This window comes from Oncorhynchus kisutch, linkage group LG10, assembly GCF_002021735.2.
Source record: "Oncorhynchus kisutch isolate 150728-3 linkage group LG10, Okis_V2, whole genome shotgun sequence".
Taxonomy (NCBI): domain Eukaryota; kingdom Metazoa; phylum Chordata; class Actinopteri; order Salmoniformes; family Salmonidae; genus Oncorhynchus; species Oncorhynchus kisutch.
The window spans coordinates 54,996,348-55,024,184 of NC_034183.2; the positions used below are offsets into that span (position 1 = coordinate 54,996,348).

The window sequence follows — 27,837 nt, forward strand, 5'->3', positions numbered from 1 at the left end:
CATTTTAAAAATATGCTTGTCTATAGTTAACAGGGCTAGGAATGAACAAATCCACAATCAGAAACAAATGACGACTAATTATTATTACCACATAGCACAACCTATTAGCCATATTAAACTGGGTGGTTTGAGCCCTGAATGCTGATTGGCTGAAAGCCGTGGTTATCAGACCTTATACCATGGGTGTGACAAACAAATTATTTTAACTGCTCTAATTACATTGGTAACCAGTTTACAATAGCAATGAGGCACCTCGGGGGTTTGTGATATATGGCCAATATACCACAGCCAACAGCTGAATCTAGGAACGCGGTGTTGCGTCGTAACTAAGAACAGCCCTTAGCCGTGGTATATTGGCCATATCCCACACCCCCTTGTACCTTATTGCTTCATTCTAATCCACATGCCTCACTAGCGAGGAGGAGAGAGACTGTAGTCTCTCATTCGGAAACTAAAAGAGCAGGTTTGGTTTACATCTTAAATCATGTGATAACTAATAATGTTAGGGCCATAACGACATTAGCGGTCTGATCGCATAAAACCAGACATATTAAAAGGGGCTAGTGATAATACAGTGACTATGGTCTTACGTGCCGACTGACTAGTCTTCTATTGCAATGGAAGCCAGCGTGATAATCAGCATTGGCATAACAGGGCAGCAGCATAGGCTTACATACCTAATGTATTCATTAGTGCCAGAATACAGATGTGAGACAAATTCATTCCTAGCCCATGGGGCAATTTTTATTTTATTTGAATCCTCTCTGTTAACATCTGTCTATTCTCTGAATTGTTCTTGTATCATTGTTATGGTCACAGCCCAATGGTATAATCCTAATTCTTAAATTATAGCCGCATGTGTATCAAATAAGGGCCTGTCTGGACTCCAAACCCCACTACAGTGTCTGTCTGCCGGTTGGACACATTAAGGCAGCAGCATAGGCTTACATACCTAATGTATTCATTAGTGCCAGAATACAGATGTGAGACAAATTCATTCCTAGCCCATGGGGCAATTTTTATTTTATTTGAATCCTCTCTGTTAACATCTGTCTATTCTCTGAATTGTTCTTGTATCATTGTTATGGTCACAGCCCAATGGTATAATCCTAATTCTTAAATTATAGCCGCATGTGTATCAAATAAGGGCCTGTCTGGACTCCAAACCCCACTACAGTGTCTGTCTGCCGGTTGGACACATTAAGGCAGCAGCATAGGCTTACATACCTAATGTATTCATTAGTGCCAGAATACAGATGTGAGACAAATTCATTCCTAGCCCATGGGGCAATTTTTATTTTATTTGAATCCTCTCTGTTAACATCTGTCTATTCTCTGAATTGTTCTTGTATCATTGTTATGGTCACAGCCCAATGGTATAATCCTAATTCTTAAATTATAGCCGCATGTGTATCAAATAAGGGCCTGTCTGGACTCCAAACCCCACTACAGTGTCTGTCTGCCGGTTGGACACATTAAGGCAGGGTGGAGGGTGTGACGCAATTGCCAAATTGAGCTCCGTACCGCATCGCCGTGTGCCCCTCATAATTTTGGAATAATGTTGAAGGCTCCGAATAGCTCCGCATTGACATGATTGATTGACAGTAGGTGGGAGGTCCTGTATAAAAACAAACTCACTTCCTCAACAACAGCTCTGCTCCCCGAAGCGCAAGTAGTACGAATGTCCTGACCTGCGCAGAGGCCGTATCACCATAAATGCTGCACGGTCAATGCAGACGTCCAAATGACAATGCAGCGCCTATTCTACCGGATAATTAATTACACCCGGGTCTAAATCAGTCCCTAATTAGAGGGGAACAATGAAAAAAAAAAAAAACTGTGGAAATATAGCTTCGAGGTCCAGAGTTGAGTTTGATGGACCTAGACTATTAGAGTGGATATTGAGCAGTCCAACCACAAGGGGGACTGCTTGAGACCAGCCCACGGACAGACAGACAGGCCACTGCAGTAAAGCTCTCCACCAATGGACCAGTTCTCTGAGAACACGGGGGAGGAGTCACAATCCAGGCACCTAATCATCATGAAATACGATTTAATTATAGTTTTTTTTTTTTCAATTACAGAAGATGTCCCCAACTATAACCATTTTTAAAAACACAGTGACAATACCTTCAGCATTACCCATTCCAGTGGACAACAAAGGGACCGGACAAAAAAGTGTGCATCTAAATCACAGTGTGAATCACAAGGAAAAAAAAAAAACTGAAAACAAACAAAATGAGAATGTTTCAAAGAGTAATGTATATACATGATAATATACAAACAGCAGAATGAGTACTAATACTGAGAGATAATTGAAAGCCTATGTAGCATTGGTGCTCTGATGACGGGAAAACAACAAATGAAAGAAATGGGAGGGAAAAAATGAAACAAAATAAAAACAATTCAATCGGGGGGGGGAAAAAATAACATTTACCACTAAGTTTACCATCAGCACAACATGGGCAGGATCAAATCGCTGTAAAAAAGAAACACCAATTGGTTAAGCAGGAAGATTCGAGGCACATAGAGAAGGGCGAATGTGGTGGGGATAGGACTTGGGGGGGGGGATTAAAGCCCTCTCCTCTCTTCACCCTTGGCCCTCTGGGTGCTTACAGGGATCTCCTCTCACCACCACACTCTCTCCCCCATCGTCCCAGTCCCCAATCCTGGCTCTTACTACCCCAATATCCCATGAGTGCCTGGACCCCTTGTTCCTCTCTCCTGTATGCCCCATATCTGTGGTAAGTAATTCCCAACACCCCTCTTCCTTCACCCTACCCCAAAGAATGACACCTAGAGCCAGCAGTTGGCTTCAATAACATCCCCATCAGATAAGAGCTCTGGGGGAGTTGAGTTGGACTCTGTTCTTCAGGGTAGGGGATGATTGTTTAAACAGCTGAATCTGAGGACAGATCCACTTGGAACAGGAGAATAGGGCGAGGTTCCCTGTCCGGCTGTCCTACAGATCAGTCTTTAAATGTAGCGTGTTAAAATATCTATCTATCGCATCTGGTACAGTAAAGAGGAATGACCATGCCTCATTTGATATGAGCATGCAACCAATCAGCTGCCCCTGACAACAGAACACCACTCGACACACAGCCACCATTCTCCCCTCTGTCAACCTCACAGACAGATGTTTGTCTTGTCAGCCTGGTTAGCCTAGATTCCCCCAAATCCCCTCACTGTCCCACGGTCAGCAAGCTCAGTTTGGGACATGCTTACCCCCAGGATGGTGAACATAGACAGGAAATGTACCTGAAAAAGGGGGCCACAGGGCTTTGAGCAGTGCTTAGGAGACTTGGTCTAGCACTGTAAGTGTGCAACAGGAAAACAACAGTCAAATGATTATTTAGAGCTGAATTTGAAGTACTCCATGGAGCATATGAAGGGTTCTTTGAGTGTAGCACGGTAGCCTATACAGAGCACTGCTTAAATCCCCAAATGACTGACAGTCCAGGCAGGCAGGGTTGAACCTCTGGGACAGGCATGCTGTGCAGGGGGGGGGGGGGGAGGCCAAAAGGAGAGGGATGATGGGTGTGTGTGATGTTGGTGGACATTGGAGGGAGGGGCAGACACATTTTGGGTGAAGGAGGGGGGAGTGAGGTTTTCCCTGTAAGTTTTCCCTAGGGCCCCCGCGTCAGTGACTGACACACCCAAATACACACGTCTCAGTCCCATATGACAACCGCACGCATACATACAGTACACACTCACTCCACAGGTTTGAAGGTAAATACAGGCAGATGGGGGGGGGGGGGGCTACTCTGCAAGCCATTCAAAAGACTGAGCCGTGGTCACAGCCAATCAGAACCCCCAACCATGGCAGCCACAGACACTCAAAGGGAAAAACACAAATCTAAAGAGACTTGGAGCTGGTGATTCTACAGGATGTGATGCAATCTTTGGTTACTAGGATCTACCTTGATTTTGGTTGGGTTTTTCGTACTTGGAATCAAAGCACTGTAGGTACTTGTGAGCAGATTGTGAAAAGTGAAATAATAGTTTAGTGGTTTATAAAGCCAAGAGGAGGAAGCTGAGAGAGGCCAGTATTAGCCTACGTTGTAAAGGGCGGTGTTACATTGAGGTCAATTGTAGAGTAGGAGAAACACACACACACACACACACACACACACACACACACATACACACACACATACATACAGAGGGAATCCAACAAACCTTACCTAAAAAAGGGGCAAAAAGAACAAAAGAAGAAATAAGAACAGAGTCAATACAGTGAAAACTCAAAGCACAGGGGACACATTGCTATCAAGTCAAACAAGCTTCTGTTCTGACAGGAGGGGAGAGAACGAGTATAGTATTATTATTATAATGTGATCCCACAGATTCATTCTATAGTGATGTGATACGGTGATTGTGTTATAAGTCCACTCCGGAGTAAAGTAGATGACCATATTTGTCCATAGTTGTTGGGTTCAGACACAGGACCATTAATATCCACAACAATTGGACATGCAGGCAGGCTAGCGCCAGACAGACAGACTCGTCTACCCACAGAGCAGAGGCCACTGCTTACATAACCACACTATACTGACACCATGCAAACAGCAACAACACAAGAGCTACACTCCAACTTAAACATTTTACATTGGAGTCATTTAGCAGACGCTCTTATCCTCTTATTACAGGAGCAATTAGTGTCAACTGCCTTGCTCAAGGGCACAGATTGTCGGCTCAGGGATTCGAAACCTTTCGGTTTCTGGCCGAACGCTGTTAACCAGAAGGCTACATGCCGCTTAGTACATAAGCTGTAAACATGTACAGATTATCACATCAAACACACAAACACAACCCCCTTTATTCGCTAGACTACTGACAACCAGACAGCAGGTCCGGTTTTAAAATGCATATTTAAAAACAAAACACCCTGTACTGTCTGCCTCAATCCCGTTATCAACGCATCAGAGTCATGGGTCACCGCAGTGCTTTCACACTGAGACAGGTAGTTCCCAATGTGCACTGTAGGAGGCAGTGTCCTGGACTGTAGGGCCTCTGGCTGGTAACTGGTGACAGAGAAGTGGACTGAAAGCCCTACATGTCCATGAGCAGAGGAGAGGTGAGAGTGGAGAAATACCAGGAACCCCTGCCAACCTCCTTACAACCAGTCCCTGGCATTAGCCTCAATCCACCATTCCTCATGGGACAGCGTCGAGACCCTCAGCAAGCAAGACGCCACGGCTGTGTTCTCTTCAAGGCCAGAGATGACGAGTCGTTGACACAAGTGTAGCAACGTCCTCAAAAATCTCCTTAGCATACGAGAACGATGTTGGTATTACATTTGCCATGTGTGTGTGTGTGTGGCATTCTTCTGTGTGACTGTTGTGTTTAGCACAGTGCTGCCAAATGGGAGGGTGGGACAGATCCCCAGCTAGATGAGCCATGGCTAAACACTACAGACAGAAAAGCAGACACTAAAAGAATGCAGTGTGCCCTGCGCTACGTACACTACTCGCCTCCCTTAAAACAAATAACCAGCTGACCTGACTGACGCATGTCTTAACTCAGTGCAGATCCTCATGTTGCACCTGAGGCTACTACTGCAGGGAGGCTGGCAGTCTACAGTTGCATAAGCAGCATTGTAACGGCATCCTCCTCTAAAAGCAAGTATAAAAACAAGGTTCTCTAACACGGGCCTATTTATCCACTTAGTAAGACATTAAGATGCAAATGTAGCATTCGACACATTGTTACAATCACCTGCTCAGGGTGTCAGACTGAACAAGAGGACAAGTCCCCAGTAGTGTACGGTTTTGAGAGGGAGAAGGCATCCAGGCACTGTGTCCCAGTTGAAAACAAGACTTGTGTGTTAGGAGACAGAGAATGAGCAGACTGGGACATTTCCCATTAGCGTGTTGTAATCCAGATGCTTCCTGCTGGGTGGGCAGGGAAAGGCTGGTGTTACTAAGGGAACGGGGCGAGAGAGAGGAACGATGGATGGATGAGAAAAGGCTGGGTGAAAGACGGGTCCGGGTTGTGTAGCTAGCTCTGGGCGGAAACAAATGAGTGTGAAAGGGGTTGGGTGAAGAGGTTAAGGCTCCTCGTGAAGTAGACACACTCACTCTAAACCAATTCTCAATAGACTACATGGACCAACCAGCCTGCCAACTATGACATCATTCAAAGCTGAAGGGAAACAACACGACACAGGGCTCTACAGTGCGACCATTTTACTCGCATAGGCACCAAAATATTTTGTTGTGCAACCTTTTCCTAGCACCAGTGTGCCTAGAAAAATGTAAGATTCTAGCTTTCTAACCTAAAATATTTTTTTTTAAAGGCCAGCGTAGAGACTTGCTATTCATCACCCTCTATAGAGAGAGCAGGGGGAAGGAGAGGGAGAGCCGGGGAGAAGTGAGACGGAGAGAAAGAGGACGAGGGTATGAGTACGAGAGAGACCGGAGGGGCAGAGAGTGAATGAGCGAGGGAAGAGAATCTAGCGTAGCAGGCAGGAGTTGAGTGGAGAGAAGCCGGGGAGCTGCACCACCAGGACCAAGTAGATGAGGCCGTGTGCTGAACTAGAGGCTGAGGTGGCCTAAGCACCCCCCCACCATCCTGCACAGCACCAGTCAATGCTGGGCCAGCCAATCCCTGCTTATAGAGGAAAAACAGTATGAACCACAGCCAACAGCTCTGCATCCTGCACCGAGTGTTGCTGCTGCGTGAGGTTCTGAAGGCCGTTTTCAGACCAAGACAGTCCTACACACAGACACAGACATGAAAGCTTGTACTAGCACAGCAGTGCAGGCAGATAACATGCAAACACGTGTTTGGGCTGTCTAATGAAAGTTCACCAGGACATTACAGACCTAAAGGGAGGAGGAACTGCAGAGACAGACACTGAGTGCATTGGCTGTACTGTCTTGTCTGTCACTGCTAAACGCAGAGGCTTTTATGCTCAAACCCTTGTCAGCCAACTAAAAACACCATGTGACATGAGCTGTGGTCAATCAGTGCACACAAAATGCATCAATACAACTAATTCCAATCAAAAGTTAATAATAGTTCATTACCATGGAAATCCTGAAATAACAGATAACCAGTGTGTGTACCCCCTAAAGTAACCCATCAATCCTTCAACCAGATTAGCTTCAAATTCATTTAAATAAAGTGCCAGTTAATAACAGGGAGAGATCGATAACGGAAATGGGAGGGAGTGAGATTAACAGTTTAAATCTAACCAACATATTGACTGAATTATTTTGACTAAGTACTGGGGAGGGTAGAACACGAAGGCATGACATAGGTGATTATATTAGACTATACATAGCTAGATACAGACCTCATCAGTTACAATAACTCCGCAATCGTCTACGAGCACACAACCCTACAGTGCCTAGTATCACTGTACTAATCACCACAGCTATGAAGCAAAGACATTCTAGAAACTGAGGTGAAATTCCAAACATGACACAGGTGTTCCAAGGCAAACTAACTTGACTCTTGATCAGCGGAACATCTGAGAAGCAGACCTGGACTCTGTCTGCTACACACTTCACAGTGGAACCAAGCTGGGTACACACAGGCATTCCACCATGAGACTAATGTCTTTTTTGGAGGAGAATGAACAGCAGCTCCCATTGGCTGAGGGCAGTGTGTCTCAAGGGAGCTTATGAGCAATGAGCATCAGTGCGAGTGTGTGTGGGGTGGGCATGCATTCTACATCCCCCCCCCAAATTTTTTTTTTTACCTCGAGCCCTTTAGTCAAATCTGCTCTAGGCTAAATGCATCATGTGAAGGGAACAGCAGTGGCGCAAGGAACACCCCCCCTCCTTCTCCCTCCGCCCCTCCTGTCCTGTCCCAGGGTGCATTATACTATCCTTTCTACACCTAGTTCTGGTGAAGACCAGGACAAGACCAACAGGGACAACTGTACCGGGGTCATGCACCAAATTCTCTGATACCTTTCTACCTACCAGAAGAGGAAGACAGAGATCAGAAGAAGTACAGAAAACAGAAAGGAAACAGTCAAAAAGAAACAAAACAAGCACAAAATAAAACCTGGAGAAAGGTGAGGCAAAGAGGAGGAGTACTGAGAGGTATTAGCACACATTTGAGAAAGGAGTATGGAGAGAGAGAGAGAGAGAGAGAGAGAGAGAGAGAGGGCGAGAATGTCTTCTTACCCTGCATGGTTTTGCCCAGTCCTTGCCCCAGCTTCCAGCCATGTTTCTGAAGCAGTCGGTGCCCAATGTTATCCTGGCAGACAGAACAGAGGAGAAAAAGACCAAAAACATTCCAATAATAAGAAAAGCTTTTCCCGTGGGCACGGGTCACAAACACATACAGGACTACTACCAAATCATCACCACCTCCTCCACCATGTGACATCAGTGTCTTCCAGCACAGGGGGGAGGTGAGGAGGGAGGGAAGGAGTGCGTAGTCTCTGTACTAACATCCTTATGGCCACACTGAGGGTTTAGAGAAGGAGCCTACCCTAACAGGAAGTGATTAAAACCTCGAAAGCTTACAAACTGGGGATGAAGTGTCCCATGTTCTACTCGTTGTTGTAACACAGAGAATATCAGCTGTCTGGGAGGTACGAAGGGGAGGGAGGAAGAGGAGAAAGGAGACGGTAATATATGTATCACACGCTTATACATATATGAACCGCTATATAGCGAGATCTATCGTACACAGACAAATGGAACAAAAACGAGGAATGGAAATCTTGCGTTAACAGAAAGGAGGACCAGAAACTCCCAAGCTTGTTGTGATTCCATAACCAAGACAGAGGGGAGCGCCACGAAAGATATGCAGCTGTCACGAGAGAAATACAGCGAGAGAGGGGGGAAAGAAAGAGAGAGAGAAAGTGCTAAGAGGGCCTTGGGTTACCATTACAAGGCCCAGGGTTGAGAGTGTGTATGACTGTGTAGGAGAGAGGAAGACATCAGGTGCGTGACTGAGACTGTTATAACGCTATGGGACGGCAGTAAAACAAAAGTGAAATGCAAGACTGTCGCACCACTACAAACTACAGTACACCATCAAGCACAAAGAAAACAGAAACAATGAGATTTGTAAAACAAAAAAAACAAAAAAAACATTTAAAAGGTTGCGTTTCAGTTGTGATTATAACTATTCCAAGCTTTACTACTACCATTCACCAGGGTGCTGCACTCTACCAAAAACATACAAACCAACCCCCAAAAAAAGGATATTTATAATCACAAAGAGAGTAGATGTCAAATTTCACAAACAGAAAACCAAGTGGGAGGGATTGAAACCAAACAGTAAAACAGCATGCAGCTTTTTGTTGAAGAGTTAAACAAAAAGGAGACGATGTTAGTACTGGGCTGTATATGGTGATGCATATACAGAAGGGCAGGGTCAACAGAGGGCCAACGGACCAATGGTGTTAGTCTGAGATGGGCTCAAGCACAGAGGTGATGGTTGGATTGGGTCATAGTAGATCATCTTGACAGAGAGAAAGCAGTGGAAGTGGATGGAGATGTAAGGGTGGTGGTGGTGTGGGGCAGTATGGGTTAGTGCATGTGGAAGGGGTAGTGGTTGTCACACACAGCACATGCTGCATCTCTGCCCGTCTGCCTTTGTCCAAGTCGTGGATTTTAGTCCATTTTATCAAGTCCCTGTGGTATTTCTACCCAAACTAGTGCCCCCCATCTGTATAACTAAGTCAACGCACCCTGCTTGCTTATCGTTAACTAAAATGTCATTACCTAATTGGTTTGTTTTAAGTGGGCCACAAAATATTGTTGAAATGGCAACTCACCTCCAAAGACACTGATGATCTCCCTCATATACAGCACTTGTTTTAGGGCCTTATGTGTTTTCCTACCTTACCCCAGGGAAAAGTTGAACTGCACCACTTCCTAGCTCTGTTTGGTTGTGTTTTTCTCCTCGTCTATTTCCAGACAGCAAGACCCAGTAGAACAGAGCCTGGGAATGGGGGATATATGAGCTGTGTCTGTGTGCCGGTCAGATCTTCCACTCCAAGCACAGATAAGAGAGGAATTCATACTGGGCCTCATATTCTGGGGAGAGGGCTCGCATGTGTACTTATAATAACTGGGGCTATACATCACCTAGCATGGTGTCACCATATAAACATGTTCATGCTGGTTGCTAGACACATCAAGTCAGAGCAGATATAAATAAGAGGGGCTGGAGGACTACAACACCCATGATCCTCTGCAGCCTCATCTCTCTGCACTGCAGATGGTGCTGCAGTGGGCTCTTCCCTGCTCCCATTGACAAAGAGATACTGGGGATGCTTTTAGTTCTCACTGCAGCAATAACCCACACAGAAAAACAAGCACTGGCTGAGGAGAGTAGTTGATCTAATAGCACCTTTCAGGGGTTATGTAGGTTGATGGGGGAATCAAATGTAAGCCAATAGTCTGTAACCCTCCCCCAAAATAACTCTAGCAGCGTCTGTAAATCAGAATGAGGAAAACCAGGTGGGGCTGGTGTGGGGAAGAAACTTCAGTCCAAAACGGCTGAGACTGATCAATGAGCCAATCAGAATGGACTGAGCAGAGTGTGAGGGCGGAGATGAGGCGCAGGCTGTGTGCTGAACAACAGATGAATGAATGCACTAAATGAAGAAGAAAACAGACAGACGGACGATGAAAAGCAACGACGGCGAGTTCCAACAGCAGTGCAAGTGGAGTGAAGGCATTTCCATACGAACCTGGCTTTAAAATACTGGGCTGTCAAAAGAACAGTCACACGTGACACAATGTAAGAAACCGGCCAGTCACTAACGCTTTCAACTGCAATTTGTTTTATAGCTTTTTCCTATAAAAATTAAAAGAGCTAAAATCTTTATTTTGCCCTAAAAAATGTATAAAACACTGTACACAAAACAGAAATGTGGTAACTAGGCATGTCAATAAACTCACTGATTTAATGATTATTGTTAATATAGGAGAAATAAAAAGAAAATGTTATCCAAACAAGAGAAATCCACACCGAGTGTTGGTAGGGAGGGTAATGTGCATTGTGCTGTCATTGACACAGTGCATGGGGGGGTGGGGGGGGGGGGGGGGGGGGGGGTTAAAACAAATAGATAGGGGTAAAGGCAGGAAGAGGTATACAGGGGGCACCATATCAGGAACCTCAGAATGTGTGGGTCTTCAAACGGTGTGTGTGTGTGCAGTAGACGCTGGCTGTGTGTGAGCCTCACACGGAGGGGTTCAGAAGCCCCTTGCATTATATGAGAGGTTTTTAAATAGGGATTACTGCACCATCACTGTCTGAGGCCTTAACCAACAGAACAGACAGCACGCTAATCCACTTAACCAGAAAATTATGTGTCAGAAAAAAGATCAACCAAAACTTGGGTCATATTTTATATGATTATCTCTGTGAGATTTCAGTGGGTGAGAGTGAGTGAGTGAGAGACTAGTAACTGTGACAGTACAAAACAGAGGGTCGCAGTCAGGCGTCACCCGCTCTTGTCCCCCTGTGGAATGTGTGTTTTTACAGGAGACTTGTGGAGCCGGGTCTGTTGGACAGAGCAGGGGGGCAGCTCTCCTCTTCCTTGTAAAGCTCTTTTTCCAGCTCCGCTGTCCTTGGCGCTCTGTCTGTCTGTCTGCCTTGCACGCTCACATTCCTCCCTGCTGAGGCTCAGATAGGTGTGACTAAATGGAAACAACGATCCCTGCATGGGCCTCAAGGGACTCAGGCCAAATAGAACACCTTCCAACCAAGGACCTGCCCTCTTAGCACCACCATATTGGAGAGCAGTTGTTACCTAACGTTGGGTCTGTTCAGCTGACCTTGAGTTGTGACTTAACCGGTGGACAGACTTGGTCAGGACCATTGGATCCATTACCATCAATGACCTCCTGCAGTGTTGGAGCTGGTGCTGAATAGAGATGGAGCCCTCGGCGGGGTCAGGGTTGTAAAGGGGACGAGTGACTGACGGCAGATGACCTTTCCCGTGGTAATCTTCCAGGGGTTCATTTTCCCAAATGAAGGCGGGGAGGCGGTGGGAGTGTAACACTAACACGGCAGGAAAGATACAGCTGGTGCCTGAGCAACAGCACAGTAGTCTGTGGCGTATAATTGTGTGTGTTCCTCCAGGCTCCCCCTGTGTGTGTGTGTGTGTGTGTGTGTGGGTGGCAGTGAAAAAAAACAACACCTATACAAGGTTGATCATTTCAAAGACACCTACAGCTCTGTTGATACATGGATGTGAACAACAACATAGCCTTTAAGCAGTTGGTACACTGCCACAGTCTGTCAGACCCACCTCATGTTGATGATGTCAGCACCTGGACCCAGAACAGAGAGACACCAAATGGCTGTTAGCACCCGTGATAACATACGGAGGGTGGGCAGGGGTCAGTGTGGTACTGCAGTCGTACCGCACCATGAAAGGGTGATGTACGACCTTTGATCTGTCATAAATCCCTGGGCATGTACGTTTCCTTCTAATCTGACTGAGGTTTGACTCGGAATATTGTTGTCTGTGGTGCTGTGATGTAGCTGACCCTGACTTGGTGCAATGTCTCAGTAGTCAAAGGTAAAAGGCCGGAAGGCATCACGTGAAATGGCACGGTGTGAAATCAATCTTCTCTCTCAAGTTTGAGGCCAGAACAGCTTGTGCACAGGTGCTTTTTTTAAATAGAGTTTGCTCTTGTGTGTGTGTGTGTGTCTGAGGCTGCCCACTGCATCTCTCTCTCAGGGCCAGGGATTTGGAGGGGGGGAACAGGGGTAGGGGACATTGGAGAAATGGGGGAGGGGAGGGGAAAAGGTGTGATTAGGACAGCAAGAGAGCTAGCACCGAATGATAGCCAGTTAAAACATGCAATGCAAAAAACAATGTTAGAGAAAGAGCGAGAGAACAGAGGGGAAAGACAGAGAGAGAAAACAGATCCCAGTTAAGTACCACAGACCTCTAGCTGCCTACAGATCAGAACACACACGAGTGGCAGGGGAGAGGCGCAGAGAGGCGCTGCACACACAGCCAGCGCCTTGACGTGAGACATGCTGACGACTGTCACTGCCCCCGTCACCCCAGAGCCATGACACTGCTGCTGGGGTAAGAGGGGGGTCTGACAAACTTAAGTGGAGCTGTGAAATTTCGAAGCTGCAATTTCAACTGCAATTTCACTGAAATTAAAGGTTGGTGTGTGTGTGTGTGTGTGTGTGTGTGTGTGTGTGTGTGTGTGTGTGTGTGTGTGTGTGTGTGTGTGTGTGTGTGTGAAATACGCATTATGTGAGCGCATGAGTCTGTGGTGGAAGTGACAGTCCTCTCTCTCTCTCCACGTGTGTCAGGAGCTGTCGTGCTGCAGCCCGGCTCTCAGCGCCCCTCCATAGACAATAGCGCAGGAGCAACAGAGCCACTTTACCCAGGCAGGCAGGCCACCTCTCCTGCTCTCCTCTCCACTCCTCTCTACTGCCCACCCACAGTGGGCTCCTGAGCCAGTGAGTGGGTTGGTGCTACGTGGCTAAGCTTGGTTTGATCAATCCGCCCACCATGACAACCCGTCAGGATAGAGATATATATATATATATATATATATATATATATATATATATATATATATATATATATATATATGAGTCACATGAAGTCCTATGGAGAAATGGTCAGGGCCAGACAGGATTTTCGCCCTCACATTTCATCAAGGAAGCATTTGTACCATGGCTTAGTAACGCTTTCAGAGCAGCAGGACAACAGCAGAGCTAGGAGAAGGACAGACTGACCTTTCTGTTACCGCTGTTGTTACTGCTGCTGTCCATGTGCCTCACAACAGAACAGACACAGGATTATTTACACCAGAGTGCCTGGCTGAATAATTTGGCTTTGTTACAGCTACATGCTTAAGGCAAGCTCTCATGGTCTAGCGGTATAGCTGTGTGCCGTTTCAATGCAGACTGGCGGTATATAGTTTAAAACAAAAGCCTAAAAACCCTCCTCGTACCTACTTGTAATTAAAGCTTTATTTATCAATGCAGCTGGAACTCTCGCCATGAACTCTCAATGCAGCTGGGATAAGATACTGTTCTGCTGTGCCTTGAGATGCTCAGAATCAGATCAATAGTTGCAGTCAGAGGACATCCACTATGCCCTGAGGAGGAGAGGGGATAGACGTTGTGGAGACAAGAGTGGAGTTCAGGCCTGCTCTCCGCAGTGCTTCAGAGAGAGAGAGACACGGAGAGACAGAGGGAGAGAGAGATGGAAGGGGGAGCGAGAGAAAAGAGCTGCCTGCGATATTATCCATGTGCCTCGTCAGCGAAAAATGCAGTCCCAGTTGCACAAGCACCATGCCAGCACAGAATGACAGAGGGTACTGAACACCGAATCACTGTGTAGTAGAGAGAGAAATCATTGTTTGGACATTGGTGCATGAAAAAGAACAGAGGGGAGATGGATTGAGAGAGAGAGCAGAAAGAGGTAGAGCGATGTGAAGACAGAGAGACAGTAAGAGAAGCGTTACAAGGAAACCCTAAAAAGATGGGAGTAGGAAAGCGGAGCGTGCAAATACAAACCGGGTCATAGCTGCTTAGCTAATAGGGGCCAATTCGCTGCAGGAGAGAAATGTCGAACACCCCAAGTTGTGTACAATACTGTAATGTTCTGAGATAACTGTCCTATATACACACAAACACACAGAGTACACAAACGCCACACACACAAATACTAAACACAAACTTCCATCTCCAAGCCTACACCTTCTCTTCTCTTGCTGTGGAGTGGATAAGGCACCGAGTCCCTTTCCTTTCCCAAATCAGGTCAGAGCAGAACAATCAGACCACATCTGATTCGCCCCCCCCCCCCAGTGTGTGTGTTATGAACATGTGTGTGAGTATGCGATTGTGTTCTACGCTTCTAATCTTGTTAGCCCAGAGAGTATTAGATTAGATGTTATTTATCGACAGGACCCCTCGTGAATATGTCCATCTCGTGATAGTGCTTCAGTGGCTAGGGTGCTAGCAAGCTATAATTAACTATGTGTGTGTTTAAATATATAAGAAGAGTTTGTGTGTGTGTGTGTGTGTGTGAGATGAGATGTGTTGTAGAGGGGGCTAGAGAGGTTTTACAAATGGCCTTTATTGCTAAATAGCCACGGTGTAATTTAGCACCGAGGGAAAAGGAGACAAACAGGGATAAGCAAACTTCCACTACTAAACTCAGGGACCTCACGCTTCCCAATAGGACATACACAAATGACATTTTACTGAGTGATTGGAAGTTATTTCAACTATAGACTGGTAACAGTGCCTTATCCACTCCACTCTAACAATCTGGTGAACTAGTGCCTGGATCACTGAAAACGGGCTTAAAAAAGACACGCAAATTCAGAGTAAAGAGCTACGACTAAAGTCAAATATAATAATGAATAATAGTGAAAATATAATCCTATTCATCCAGCTAAGAGCTATCACACAGGAAATGGCACAGGAAGCAGAGGGCTTGGGAAGGGAGGGGGTCTACAGTGATTCTACTGATTGAGTAGGGAGAATGGGTTGTCAAGGGAACACTGGATGTGTCTATCACACAGGCAGTACAGGGTGAATGAAGGGGGCGAGGCTCTATTGCTCTCTCTCTGGACCAATCATTAATTCTCTCACACACACACAGTTTCAAGTTGGGCTTGTCCAAAAAGGTGTAGGGGTGAAGGATGAGGCCTTACCGATTCTATGGGCTTGTCCAGGGACGCCTGCTCCAGCTCCAACTGGCCCTCTTCATACTGGTCAAAGTGATTTCCCCCCTAGGAGAGAAGACATGGGGACAGAGGGTTAGACACCAGACAGCTAACACACACAGAGATAGAGAGACAGCAAAAGAGAGAGAGAGACAGTGAGACAGCGAGAGTGACAGCATGAGAGAGAACACAAGGAGAGACGGCGCAAGAGAGAGAGCGAGCGAGATGGAGAGGGAGAGACAGCGAGAGAGAGCGCGAGCGAGCGAGATGGAGAGAAAAGCCAGAGGGAACAACAACCGAAGGAAAATGGAACAGTCTACAAAAGAGAAACTCCTACTGTTTCTGTGTTCCCTTGATGGAAGTGAAACCATTTCAGCTCCCAAGAGGCTAAAACACATTTCACAATTACACAGAAACCACACACACACACAATCAAAAGGGGATGAAATGGACATGTTAAAACACAGATTCCTGCCAAAGACATAGCTTAATGCACGCACTGTTGAGATAAGGTTCTCTACTGCCTAAGCTTGACAGCTGAAGAGAACCATATCTTACAAGACAGATGGAAACCTAATTTTCACCCTGTGTGGTTAAACCGGTTACGGTGGTACAAAATAATAGGCTAGAGTGTGTGTGTGTGTATTACCACAACATTTCCAATGCCATGAGGTCAGTGCAGAGATCTAACCCATTTCACTTCCCTGTCTGCAATGAGGGGGAACAGATTGGGGGGGGGGGCTAGAATTAATTGAGTCATTTGTACTTTTCAGGGCAGCAGGATGCAAAAACGAGGCATCCTATTTGTACGAGACAGGGTCCTTGACCTGAGAACGACATCACGAGACAAGTAATGAGCGTGTCACTCCTTCAAGAAGGTGGGTGTTGTATACAGTCTCCGTTCCCAGATGAGACACATTACCCCTCAAAGCAGAGGCAGCAGAATGGCACGTCAAGGTCACCTTGGAAAGCAGATGCGATTCCTCTTTGACCTTCAACCTGCTGAGACTGAATGACTGGAAGACACAAGGCAATGTTCTTTCAATGTGTTCAATTAGACTGACTGAAAGCCACTGTTCAAGTGTGTTCAATACTACAGAGATCCGGAGCCCCATATCCCTTTGCTCTGAGTATATTTGAGACTTGGGTCGAGCTGCGGTACTGACTTCATCAAATGGGTTTAGACGACCGAGGTAGGGTTATTTGTTACGAGGAGCACGTGTGCACCTAAGTTGAAAAATGTTGGCGCACACTGAGAAATTTAGGAACACGATGACAAATATTTGAGTCAAATCGCGGCACTGTAGAGCCCCGTGAGGCTTATTGAGTTTAACACACAACTTCAGAGGAGGAGCCATTTCTAATCCCTTTTTATTGCAGAACATCAAGTCGAAGTGGGTTAGAACCTGCGGGACGTCTTCTGATGACACTGATGTGCTCTGAAGTCTGTAGAGGCGGCACCCAGCAGCAGTGACTGTCTACTCACCTACTGATTCTACTACCGCTTCATCTTTACAACTGGGGGATCCACTGAAGAACACAGACACTAGCCTAACTACAACAGATCACGTTATCGTAGCTCAAACCTTCAAGACAAAACCAGGATTAAATTCAAAACGGATCACTTGTTCCCTTATTTCTACCCAGACAACATGATTAGTACCACAGTAAAGCTTTACATGATATCCCTGGATGACACTAGCCTGACCGATTTAAAAACAGGTACAAACAACCCTCAAACCGCTGTCCGATCCCACATCAACGGGTCATTATTTCAGTTGGAGGGCAAGCTGCATCAGCATGTTTGTTTTGGAGAAATCCATTGGGGAGAGGCAGTTCCTTATAACAGAGCGACGGGAGGGGGTTATTTACCAGCAAATCAATGGCTGCCTCCTCTCCCCTCCATTTCCCTTATTAAAAGTTGGGCACTCTTTAGGGAATAGGGTTACATTTGGGACACACACACACGACTCTTGAATTTCTGAAGTGATCAGAATGCCTAATGTGTAACCAGCTGCAGCTACTGCCACAATCTCATCTTCCCACTGCTACCTGCTGGTCCTCTCTCATCTCTCCTCCGGTCTAATTTCACCACTCACAAAAGCAAAATAAATATTTTGGCATAAATAAACATCCATCTAAACTTGTAACTGAGTGTTCCCCGCTACCACTGCCTACACTGAAATGGATAATGAATGCTTACCTCGAATGTCCCCACATTAGGGGAAGACTGCTGCTCAGACCGAGTCTGATGGAAGAGACTAGAAAGAAGAGAGACTAGGTGGCTGCTCTGAATACTGAGCAGTATGCTCTGCATGGTGGAATAACATGCAACATGCCTGAACCCCAATGACAATTTAGTCTAAATCAATGTGCTTTCTATGAGATGGGTGGGATGAGACTATGTCTGTGTACACAGGCTGAAGTTAGTTTCTCTGGGTGTTCCATGTGCAGTGTTGCTTGGCAGCGGGCTCTCGTGTAGACCAGGAGAGATACACCTGGAGAATACTGAGAGCCTGGGTATCCTGGACTGATGATAGTTGTAACTCCATAGTTACATATTTTGATATTACTTTTGACAATACATCGTATTTACAATTGTAGATACCAAAACTCCAGTAAAACAATAATAATAAAAACAGTATAAAATCGCAATACATATAGAATCATGAGAATAACAATACATATTTTAACTGCACCTAGGCTAAATATCATGATAATATCGTATCGGAAGGTCCCTGGCAATTCCCAGACCTACTAAGTAGCGTAACATACAAGCTCATGCACACACAACGTTACTTTCTAAAATCATCTAACAAGAGTTTTAAAAAAGTAGTGAGGCACCGATGACATTTTTGGCCGATACCTGATCATTTCCTTGCCAAAAAAAACAATACGATAACTAATATTTAACATTTTTGCAGCATTCTAGTACAGTTAAATAGTTAACACACACACACACACACACGGACGCAGCAGTCCAAGGCACTGCATCTCAGTGCAAGAGGTGTCACCAGAGTCCCTGGTATGAATCCAGGCTGTATCACATCCGGCCGTGACTGGGAGTCCCATAGTACGGCGCACAATTGGCCCAGCGTTGTCCGGGTTTGGCCGGGGTAGGCTGTCATTGTAAATAACAACTTGTTCTTAACTGACTTGCCTAATTAAATAAAGGTTACACACACACACCAAAAAGGTATTTTGTTGCCATTTACGTATGTCCCCATTGTTTTTTATATTTTTTATTTAACCTTTATTTAACCAGGTAGGCTAGTTGAGAACAAGTTCTCATTTGCAACTGCGACCTGGCCAAGATAAAGCAAAGCAGTGCGACACAGACAACAACACAGAGTTACACATGGAGTAAACAATAAACAAGCCAATAAAACAATAAACAAGTCAATGACACAGTAGAAAAATAAAGTCTATATACAGTGTGTGCAAAAGGCATGAGGAGGTAGGCAATAAATAGGCCATAGGAGCAAATAATTACAATTTAGCAGATTAACACTGGAGTGATAAATGAGCAGATGATGATGTGCAAGTAGAGATACTGGTGTGCAAAAGAGCAGAAAAGTAAATAAAATAAAAACAGTATGGGGATGAGGTAGATAGATTGGGTGGGCTATTTACAGATGGACTATGTACAGCTGCAGCGATCGGTTAGCTGCAAACATAATCAAAACCTATTTCTTTCACTTACTTGCTGTGCTGTTTCGTTGTTCATTTGTACAGTCGTTTAATTCTCAACCAGGATTTCTATGGAACACCATTTGGGTCTTCGCAAGTCAAAACATACTACTTAACGTGTCAAATAAGCTTGTTGACCAATCAGGACCTGAATATGCCTGCATGTTACATAATAATTTAATGCGTAAATTTTTTACATAGTTATTACACATTTATTACACTATCACTCGCATTTCATATGTCACAACGATTCATCTATACGTATGCTATGATGCTGGTAATGTTGTCTCGTGCACCTGCAGTGCTGGTCATAAAAAAAAAATAGCTAATTAGCTCATGGATGCAAACAATGTTCTTCCCCAAAAACAACAATCTGTTTCAGTTGCTATAGCTAGCTAACTATATAGGATAGGTGTCATCTGAAAGAACCCTTTTGTAAGACAGTTCTTATTAGATTAATAGTGGTTGGACCCATCTATGTGAAGCTAGCCACAAAAAGGATTAGCCACAAGTGTGGACTTTGCGGTTAGCCTTCAAAATAAAAGTACTGCATAATTCTACTATTTATATTAATTTGCATCACTGTCAATTACATACTTTTAATTTGAAGGCAAACCGCTAATTCCACTATTGTGCCTAATCCTTATTGTGGCTAGCATCACAACACATAAGCTAGCTGGCTGCTTATAACGTTAGCTTTGGGCTAACAGGGTTAAGTAGCTGGCTAGCTATTTATTTTCATGAACTGAAGTACAATTTCAATAGGCGAACAACAAGTGGCAACTTAGCTAATACTTACTCGCAAGGATTCCTAAATCATTGCTAAGAATAATTTAAAGGACTGCAGTTTCTACTGCTCATTGTTTGCATGCTGGTTGTATTGGTGCATGCTAGGAACCAAGCTAAAGCTAGCTACCCCAGTAGTTGCGGTCGAACAAATGATGCTTTATTACCAATGTGGTATTGTAAACAGATCGTTTGTGGCCGGTGTTTGCTTGTTTGCACAGTTTTGACAGTACTACTGTATGTTTTTTGACACGCAAAGACCCAAACTGTGTTCCATGTATGCATGTCGTGAAGCTAATAGCAGTGACGCTATTACTGAAAAATAGTGCACTTGGTAGTGTTAACCGGTGCTCGACCAGTCGGCGAAAGCCAACATCACCCACGACAGAACGGTTGATTGTCAAGGGCAATGAATTCCATTATCTTGGCTTCAATGGATTTCGCCTTTGAGTTGTCTCTCTGAAATTGTGTTACTCTTTCAAATGACTGCTAGTTTGGGAATGCTGTGTTGCATGTATTGCGCAAAATTTTACGCGGCGTCATTACGTCATTATATGGGTATGCACGTCAGCTTTGACATCGGTTTTGCACATCGGGTGTTAAACTAGACATCGGCCGATACCGATGTTGGCATTTTTAGCTAATATTGGCTGATTTCGATACGTTCACCGATATGTCGTGCATCCCTATTAAAAAACATTGAAAGGGGAAAAGGCTGGCCTCAGCAGCATGTGAGGAAAAAGTTCCGACTGGAGAGAAGGCAGATGATAAGAGCCTCACTTTCCCCCGGGGGTCTGTATTCACCAGAACCATTCAACCCCATAATCCCAGTATCCCATACCATCCAACCACCACAGAGCTGATCAGTTAGGGGAGTATTAGAGGTACGATAGACCGCTTGTTCTGTGGTCTACATTCATAAAAGAACAATTCAAACCCCTCATTATCTCTGGGAAATCAAGCCAACAACTGAATCAAGGGAGATAGTGTTGAGGTAGTGTTGTTCTAATGGGAGAAAATAACAGACTGGGTGTCTAGGCACAGCTCGGAGAAACCCACTATGATGGAACCCAGGACAGCAGATAGTTCACAAATTTTTGGAAACCCAGAGTGTTTGGAGAGACAATAGATCATGGAAATTCAGAATGCTCCAGAGGGAATGAAGGCAGCAGAGTGTGAACACTGACTGCGACAGTTTGAGACTGAGCAGTAATCACGGCAGCAGACTGGCTTGGCAGGGCTCTGGGTGCGTGAGGCTGGGCCGACCTCATGCCTCTGTCTTCCGCTCCTCACAGGAGGTAACGTGGTGTGAGGAGGCCTCATTGGGCCTCTGGCTGGCAGACTGCATGCTGGGGACATCTGGACCGGAGCAGTCTTCACTGGGCCCTGAGGCCACACAACAGACCGTGTGTGCTGGTACTGCCACTCCTAGTCCTAACCCACCCCCTCCACGGCAGCTGCACAGGATGCCCAGCCACAGAGACAGATCTGTGGAAACCATGAGAGTGGCCAGTGGTTGTCCACACTAAAAACAAAGATAATAATGTTGAAGTGCTGTTTCTGGTCCAGAGAAGCTGACGACCATGCTGACCACTAGGTAACTAACCGTTTGGAAACAGAATCTTGTGTAATTTCCTTGTTCCCCTGTTCTACATTCTTTATCTGGTATTTTATCTTGGATCATTCAATCAGGTCTTGGATTAGGGCCGCGTTAAAGAGCACCCAAAAGCAAATAAAAAATAACAGAAAAACTTTCCATCCAAAAGTAGGTGCTGCCATCACTTAGAAAAATAAGCCCCTAGTGTCATCTGTCAAAATATCTCACTTATGGGCTGCTAAAAACACTCAAGGGATGTGTCAAGTTAGACATGGCTTAAACAAAAAAACTAAATTGATCACAGACTTATAAATATCAAAACACACCAAAGATGTAGCAAGAATTCTAGAAGGGGGGAGAAGAGAAGTAGAAGATGCCTATTTGAAAGTTAGAAAAAATGAGTTGCCTGTGACATTTAATTTAGTTAAAAGTAGCTTTCATGTTTCAAAATATTGGAGGGCCCTGGTCAAAAGAGCTCTCAAACACCTCCTCCCGGTCATTCTCTGTCCATTTCCCTGTCTGGTCCTGTCCTCTATGCTGCCTGGCCCGTCGCCATAATTGAGGTGAGTGACAGGGAAAAGAAAAACACAAACAAACAGGGATGAAACAGGGCAGTTAGCACAACGTCTTCTAAGCCTCACTAGGAGAGCAGAATTATGCTGGGTTCAGGACCGTTAGAAAATAACCAGTTATTGCACTACTACATGGCACTACAAAACTGCATCGTAGGCCATATTGCAGCTGATGTCACTAGTATGTGACCATTTAGTTCCTTAAGTAATTAGTTAGCAATTAGTTAACAACAGCTTTTCATAACAAGCATGAGACAGGGGCATGACTGATGTGTCATTTTTGCAGACGGTTAGATTTGCTTGCAAGGGCATGTGAGAGCAGAGCAGGGAGATTTAGGCGAGTTAATGGGATACGTTCAATATTCAATTGCGCAGTGTAACCTGCAGCGACAACCCCCCAAACTCTACCTTCTCTCACACCCTGCAAAAGAGACGTGTTGGCATGAATATTTAAGAGACATCTTGAGCTAAATTCATTCATTCACCAAATAGGCCGCAGGTATTGGAAATGGAAGTATGCCACAGACAGTCATTGGAGGACTGAAGGGCAAGACATAATTCATCACAGACACAGCCAATAAAGAAAGTAAACGTAGTCTATATCAAAGCACATCATTTAATCATTTTCTGTATCACGAACACTTTATATTTGCAGAGTTATATTACCTTGTGACCTAGCAACTAGCGAGCATTACAGACTGTGGCATGACTCTTTGGAAACAATCTCTCTCTGACAATGAGAACTCAATGAACAGAAAACACTATGCAGTGTACAATAAACTGGTAGTACACATCCATGGCCCTGCTTTATATAGCCTAGTAGTGGACTTTACTATAGGGTAGTGACAGAGCAACACTTTGGCCTCTGCACAATTTATAGGGTCCATATGAAAATAATGACTGTCCTTTCTAGAGGTCGACCGATTAATCGGAATGGCCGATTCATTAGGGCCGATTTCAAGTTTTTACACCTATATTTAATCTTTATTTAACTAGGCAAGTCAGTTAAGAACACATTCTTATTTTCAATGACGGCCTAGGAACGGTGGGTTAACTGCCTCGTTCAGGGGCAGAATGACAGATTTTTGCAACCTTACAGTTAACTAGTCCAACGCTCTAACCACCTGATTACATTGCACTCCACGAGGAGCCTGCCTGTTACGCGAATGCAGTAGACGCCAAGGTAAGTTGCTAGCTAGCATTAAACCTATCTTATAAATAACAATCAATCAATCATAATCATGAGTTAACTACACATGGTTGATGATATTACTAGTTTATCTAGCGTGTCCTGCGTTGTGTTGCATATAATCGATGTGGTGTACCTAACCATAAACATCAATGGCTTTCTTAAAATCAATACACAGAAGAACATATTTTTAAACCTGCATATTTAGCTAAAAGAAATCCAGGTCACCAGGCAATATTAACCAGGTGAAATTGTGTCACTTCTCTTGCGTTCATTGCACGCAGAGTCAGTGTATATGCAACAGTTTGGGCCGCGTAATTTGCCAGAATTTTACGTAATTATGACATAACATTGAAGGTTGTGCAATGTAACAGGAATATTTAGACTTATGGATGCCATCCATATGGAAAGGTTACGTATTTCACTGAAAGAATAAACATCTTGTTTGAGATGATAGTTTTCGGATTCGACCATATTAATGACCTAAGGCTCGTATTTCTGTGTGTTATCATGTTATAACTAAGTCTATGATTTGATAGAGCAGACTGACTGAGCGATAGTAGGCACCAGCAGGCTCGTAAGCATTCATTCAAACAGCACTTTTGTGCGTTTTGCCAGCAGCTCTGCTGTTTATGACTTCAAGCCTATCAACTCCCGAGATTAGGCTGGTGTAACCGATGTGAAATGGCTAACTAGTTAGCGGGGTAATAATAGCATTTAATGCAATGTATTGTAATAATGTATTGGGCCTATAGCTTACAGCACAAACCCCTGTTTTTAATCGGTTAATTTTGCATGGGTTTACGTTAGATCACAGGTTGTATTTGAACTGAAAATTATCTTGACTCAGAATAGGTTGGTGACCACTGTTCTAGAGTTTTCCCTGTTAACACTATCAACATTTCCCTTTACTGTGGAAAATGTGATCGAATCAATGCAATAGCCACTTTCAATGCAACATACCGAAACAAAACAAACTATGCAAGAGATTTTGTTGTAGGCAGAATGCATCGGAGTAGGATTCTATTGCATTGACACACACTACTCTGCCCGTACTCTACACAGACCGGTGCGGCATAAACAATCAGAGCTGCAGTAGGCCTATATGCAATTAGACCATTGACATATGGATCGGTGCCATTTACTTTGAACTGGACTGTGTTTGCAGCATGAGGGGTCGAGAGTAGATGCGCTTGTTTTGAGATCAAAGCGAGAGCTGCATGTAGCCACGTGTGCACATTTTGTTCATATCCTTTGCTAGTTAGTGAGTTATTAGCTCAGTCATTTGTAGCCAGCAATAGTGGAGTGACTGCTTCCACAAGAGAATACAACGTGTACATTTCTCGACATCTTTGAAACCCGAGTCAGGTAAAGAGCTTTATTTACGCCTTAAAGGGGCACAGTTGTATTTTGAGACAGGCTTGAATAAGCTAAGTAGCCAATAGGTAGAGGGTAGCATAACTTGTCTGATGATCTGTAATAATGGTATGAAAATAATAATGCATTTTGTAAAGTGGTTTCTTAGATCAAACAACATTTTTTGTCACCTCCTTGTCTGAAGCACAAGTGGATAAACAGGTTCATGTCAAGCCTTGTATATTTATTTTCAAAAGTCTCATGGAATGAAGGCCTACATTGAACACCAGACAGTGGCTGCTACTGCAGGCTGAATGACAGAACAGCTATTTCCATGTTAAAAATGTTATGGGATACACTTTCTCCATTGTTTTTTATAGTAGGCCACTCTGGTAGGACTACATTATGATCAAATAGCCATAGTAGCCTACATTACCACTGTTAAAATTGTAACTTAAATCAGGTACAGCCTCAGTGTTCACAGTAAACACGTACGGGAAATTCCACAGAATTTTCACGAAGTTCAAGTTGGCGCTCAGCAGACCTGAAATTTGCTCAGAGCCTAAAAACATTTTAGGTAACATTGCTGAAGACCACAACATAATCACTGACATTTAAAAAAAATCTTAATACTGTATGTATTCACTTGTAACAGAGGCCGAAATTACACACTGGAAGACCAACAGATTATAAGGGTGACGTCAATCGCAGGCAGAAACTTAACAGGACACCAACTCAACCCCATCCTGTCTTGGGTTTCAGACAGGCTAAGCAATAAACCAACTAATCTGAATACATTCATTGCATATGTTGAGGTTAATAGTTGGTGTTGTGGTTCTGCCAGCAATACAGTTAAAATTGTAGCCCATTAGAGGTAACATGCCAAGAAATGCGTGATCTAGTTGGCAATAACTGGTAAATCCGATATCAACAGAACAGAAGCTAAACACACCCAGCATTGTCGAGCAACTGAGAAGGGAATACGCTAACCTACCAGTAAATAACAAAAGCGAATACATTGTGGATGCAGGATTCTCCAACAAGCGGCGTAGCTAGCTACAGTAGCTAACTAGCTGCAAACGATACATGTAGTTAGCGCTAATATTACACATCATATTCTCAACTCGCCCGAATGTTGCACAGCCAGGTATGTAGTTCCATGGATGGTGGCTACGGGACAGTAGAACCCATGTTTCCCCCTTACTAGCTCGGACTTTGCTGATAGCTAACGTTACCGTGAGGAAAATGTTACTGTGATGTGTTTGTCCCACCTATTAAGCTACCTTAAGATGAATGCAGGAACTGTAAATCGCTCTGAATAAGACCGTCTGCTAATTGACTAAAATGTTACATGTACATTGTCGTCATTGTCATACCAACAATGTGACAGCTAGCCAGCCAACTAACCTTAGCTAGCTCGATGTAGTTAGCTCATTTCTCCAAGGTCACTCGGTTCACTTTGTCAAAATTACACATTATTTGTATCCACTAAGCACGTGCTTAGCATTGGTAGTTGTGGGTTCAATCCATTGCTCGCTGGCCAAGACGAGCTCGACAGCAATGCAACTCGTCGAACACTGGACTATCAAGTTGCTGCTAACTAGCCTAGCTAGCATACCTGCAGATTTCTCGAATAGTGCGAGGCTATAAACCTAACTACAGGTTCCTGACTCATTTTAAAATGTGTTATTAAGGTGCACAGTTATTATCGTGATATTATTTATACTACATTGTATTTAGTTGCTAAATATTTTATTAACATTACCTGGAAATCACGTTCTTCGTTGAACCTAGAAAATCTGTCAGCCATTTTCTGTACGCAGCAGCTTCTTTCGTCTCTCTGAGTGCTGGACATGTAAACGCCTACTGAGTTACCAACAAAGCAACTGTCCAATTGTAACTCGCAAATGCGTTGATTGACGTAAACTTTGAAACAACGTTGCAAATTTGTAAAACAGTGTAACTTAATGTTATTAAGCGTGCCCAAACATATTAGCTGGTTCATAAACCAGCAACGGCCGCCCTCATATGACAATCTATGTCATTTGGTTTAATCTACATTTATATCCCACACATATCCCACTCATGTACACTTTGTTAGTATTTATAATCTATTATTTTACTTTCTGCTGTCGAAAGAGAGCAGAAAACTATACATTACATTATTACTTTGTTATTACAACTCAATGGGAGACTACACATTTCCACAAGCTCTACCTGGATAATAATTAAGCTAGGTTCCCATGCCATCTCGTGGCCAATACATTGAATAGAGCCAAGGTCACACATCAAACAGCATTTCATTGTCACACACTTCAAAAACAACAGGTGTAACCTAACAGTGAAATGCTTACAACAACAACAAAAAACAACAAAAATAGTAACACAATTAATAAATACACAATGATACAGAAGCTTGGATATATACATAGGGTACCAGTACCGAGTCGATGTGCAGGGGTACTAGGAAATTGAGGTAGATATGTACATATAGTTGTATGTACATGTTATGTGTGACTGAGCGGGGATGCAGACTGTCAAGATGCTCTCAGTGGTGCAGCTGTAGAACATTTTGAGGATCTGAGGGCCCATGTCAAATCTTTTCAGACTCCCGAGGGAGAAGAGGTGTTGTCGTGCCCCCTTCACGACTGTGTTGGTGTGTTTGGACCATGATAGGTCCTTAGTGATGTGGACACTGAGGAACTTGAATCTCTCGGCCAGTTCCACTACAGCCCCATCGATGTGAATGAGGTATGTTCTGCCCTCCATTTCCTGTAGTCCACGATAAACTCCTTTGTCTTGCCCATGTTGAGGGAGAGGTTGTTGTCCTGGCATCACTCTGCCAGGTCTCTGACCTCCTCAACATAGACTGAGAAAAAAGCTGAGAAAATATGTTTTTACTTTAAACCCAGCATGACAATTACTAATTAATCTCAACTCTTATCTGCTGTACCATGCATGGACAGACACATCATATTTAGCTTACATTGATTGGAGTGTATT

At 44.2% G+C, this 27,837-nt stretch overlaps 1 protein-coding gene across 16 annotated transcripts in view; it reads right to left on the reverse strand.

Moving 5' to 3' along the window:
• The window catches only part of gpatch8 (G patch domain containing 8), a 38,159-nt gene extending 11,454 nt beyond the window's left edge, over nt 1–26,705 (reverse strand). Inside the window, exons 1-6 of one of the 16 annotated variants that reach the window (XM_031834062.1) lie at nt 26,600–26,705; nt 15,633–15,710; nt 14,488–14,523; nt 10,676–10,694; nt 8,148–8,220; nt 2,438–2,479 (exon numbers count right to left, since the gene is read on the reverse strand). Coding sequence is in view for 7 of the 16 variants with exons in the window: in XM_031834049.1 (XP_031689909.1) it covers nt 8,148–8,220; nt 15,633–15,710; nt 15,982–16,128 (298 nt within the window). In the remaining 9 variants the exon portion in view is untranslated. Of the gene's footprint in view, nt 1–2,437; nt 2,480–3,926; nt 4,191–8,147; nt 10,695–13,923; nt 14,067–14,487; nt 14,524–15,632; nt 18,541–26,599 lie in introns of those variants that run through there. The other 15 variants (XM_031834063.1, XM_031834053.1, XM_031834058.1 and 12 more) reach the window with 15 other exon arrangements.
• Nucleotides 26,706–27,837: the final 1,132 nt, after the last annotated feature.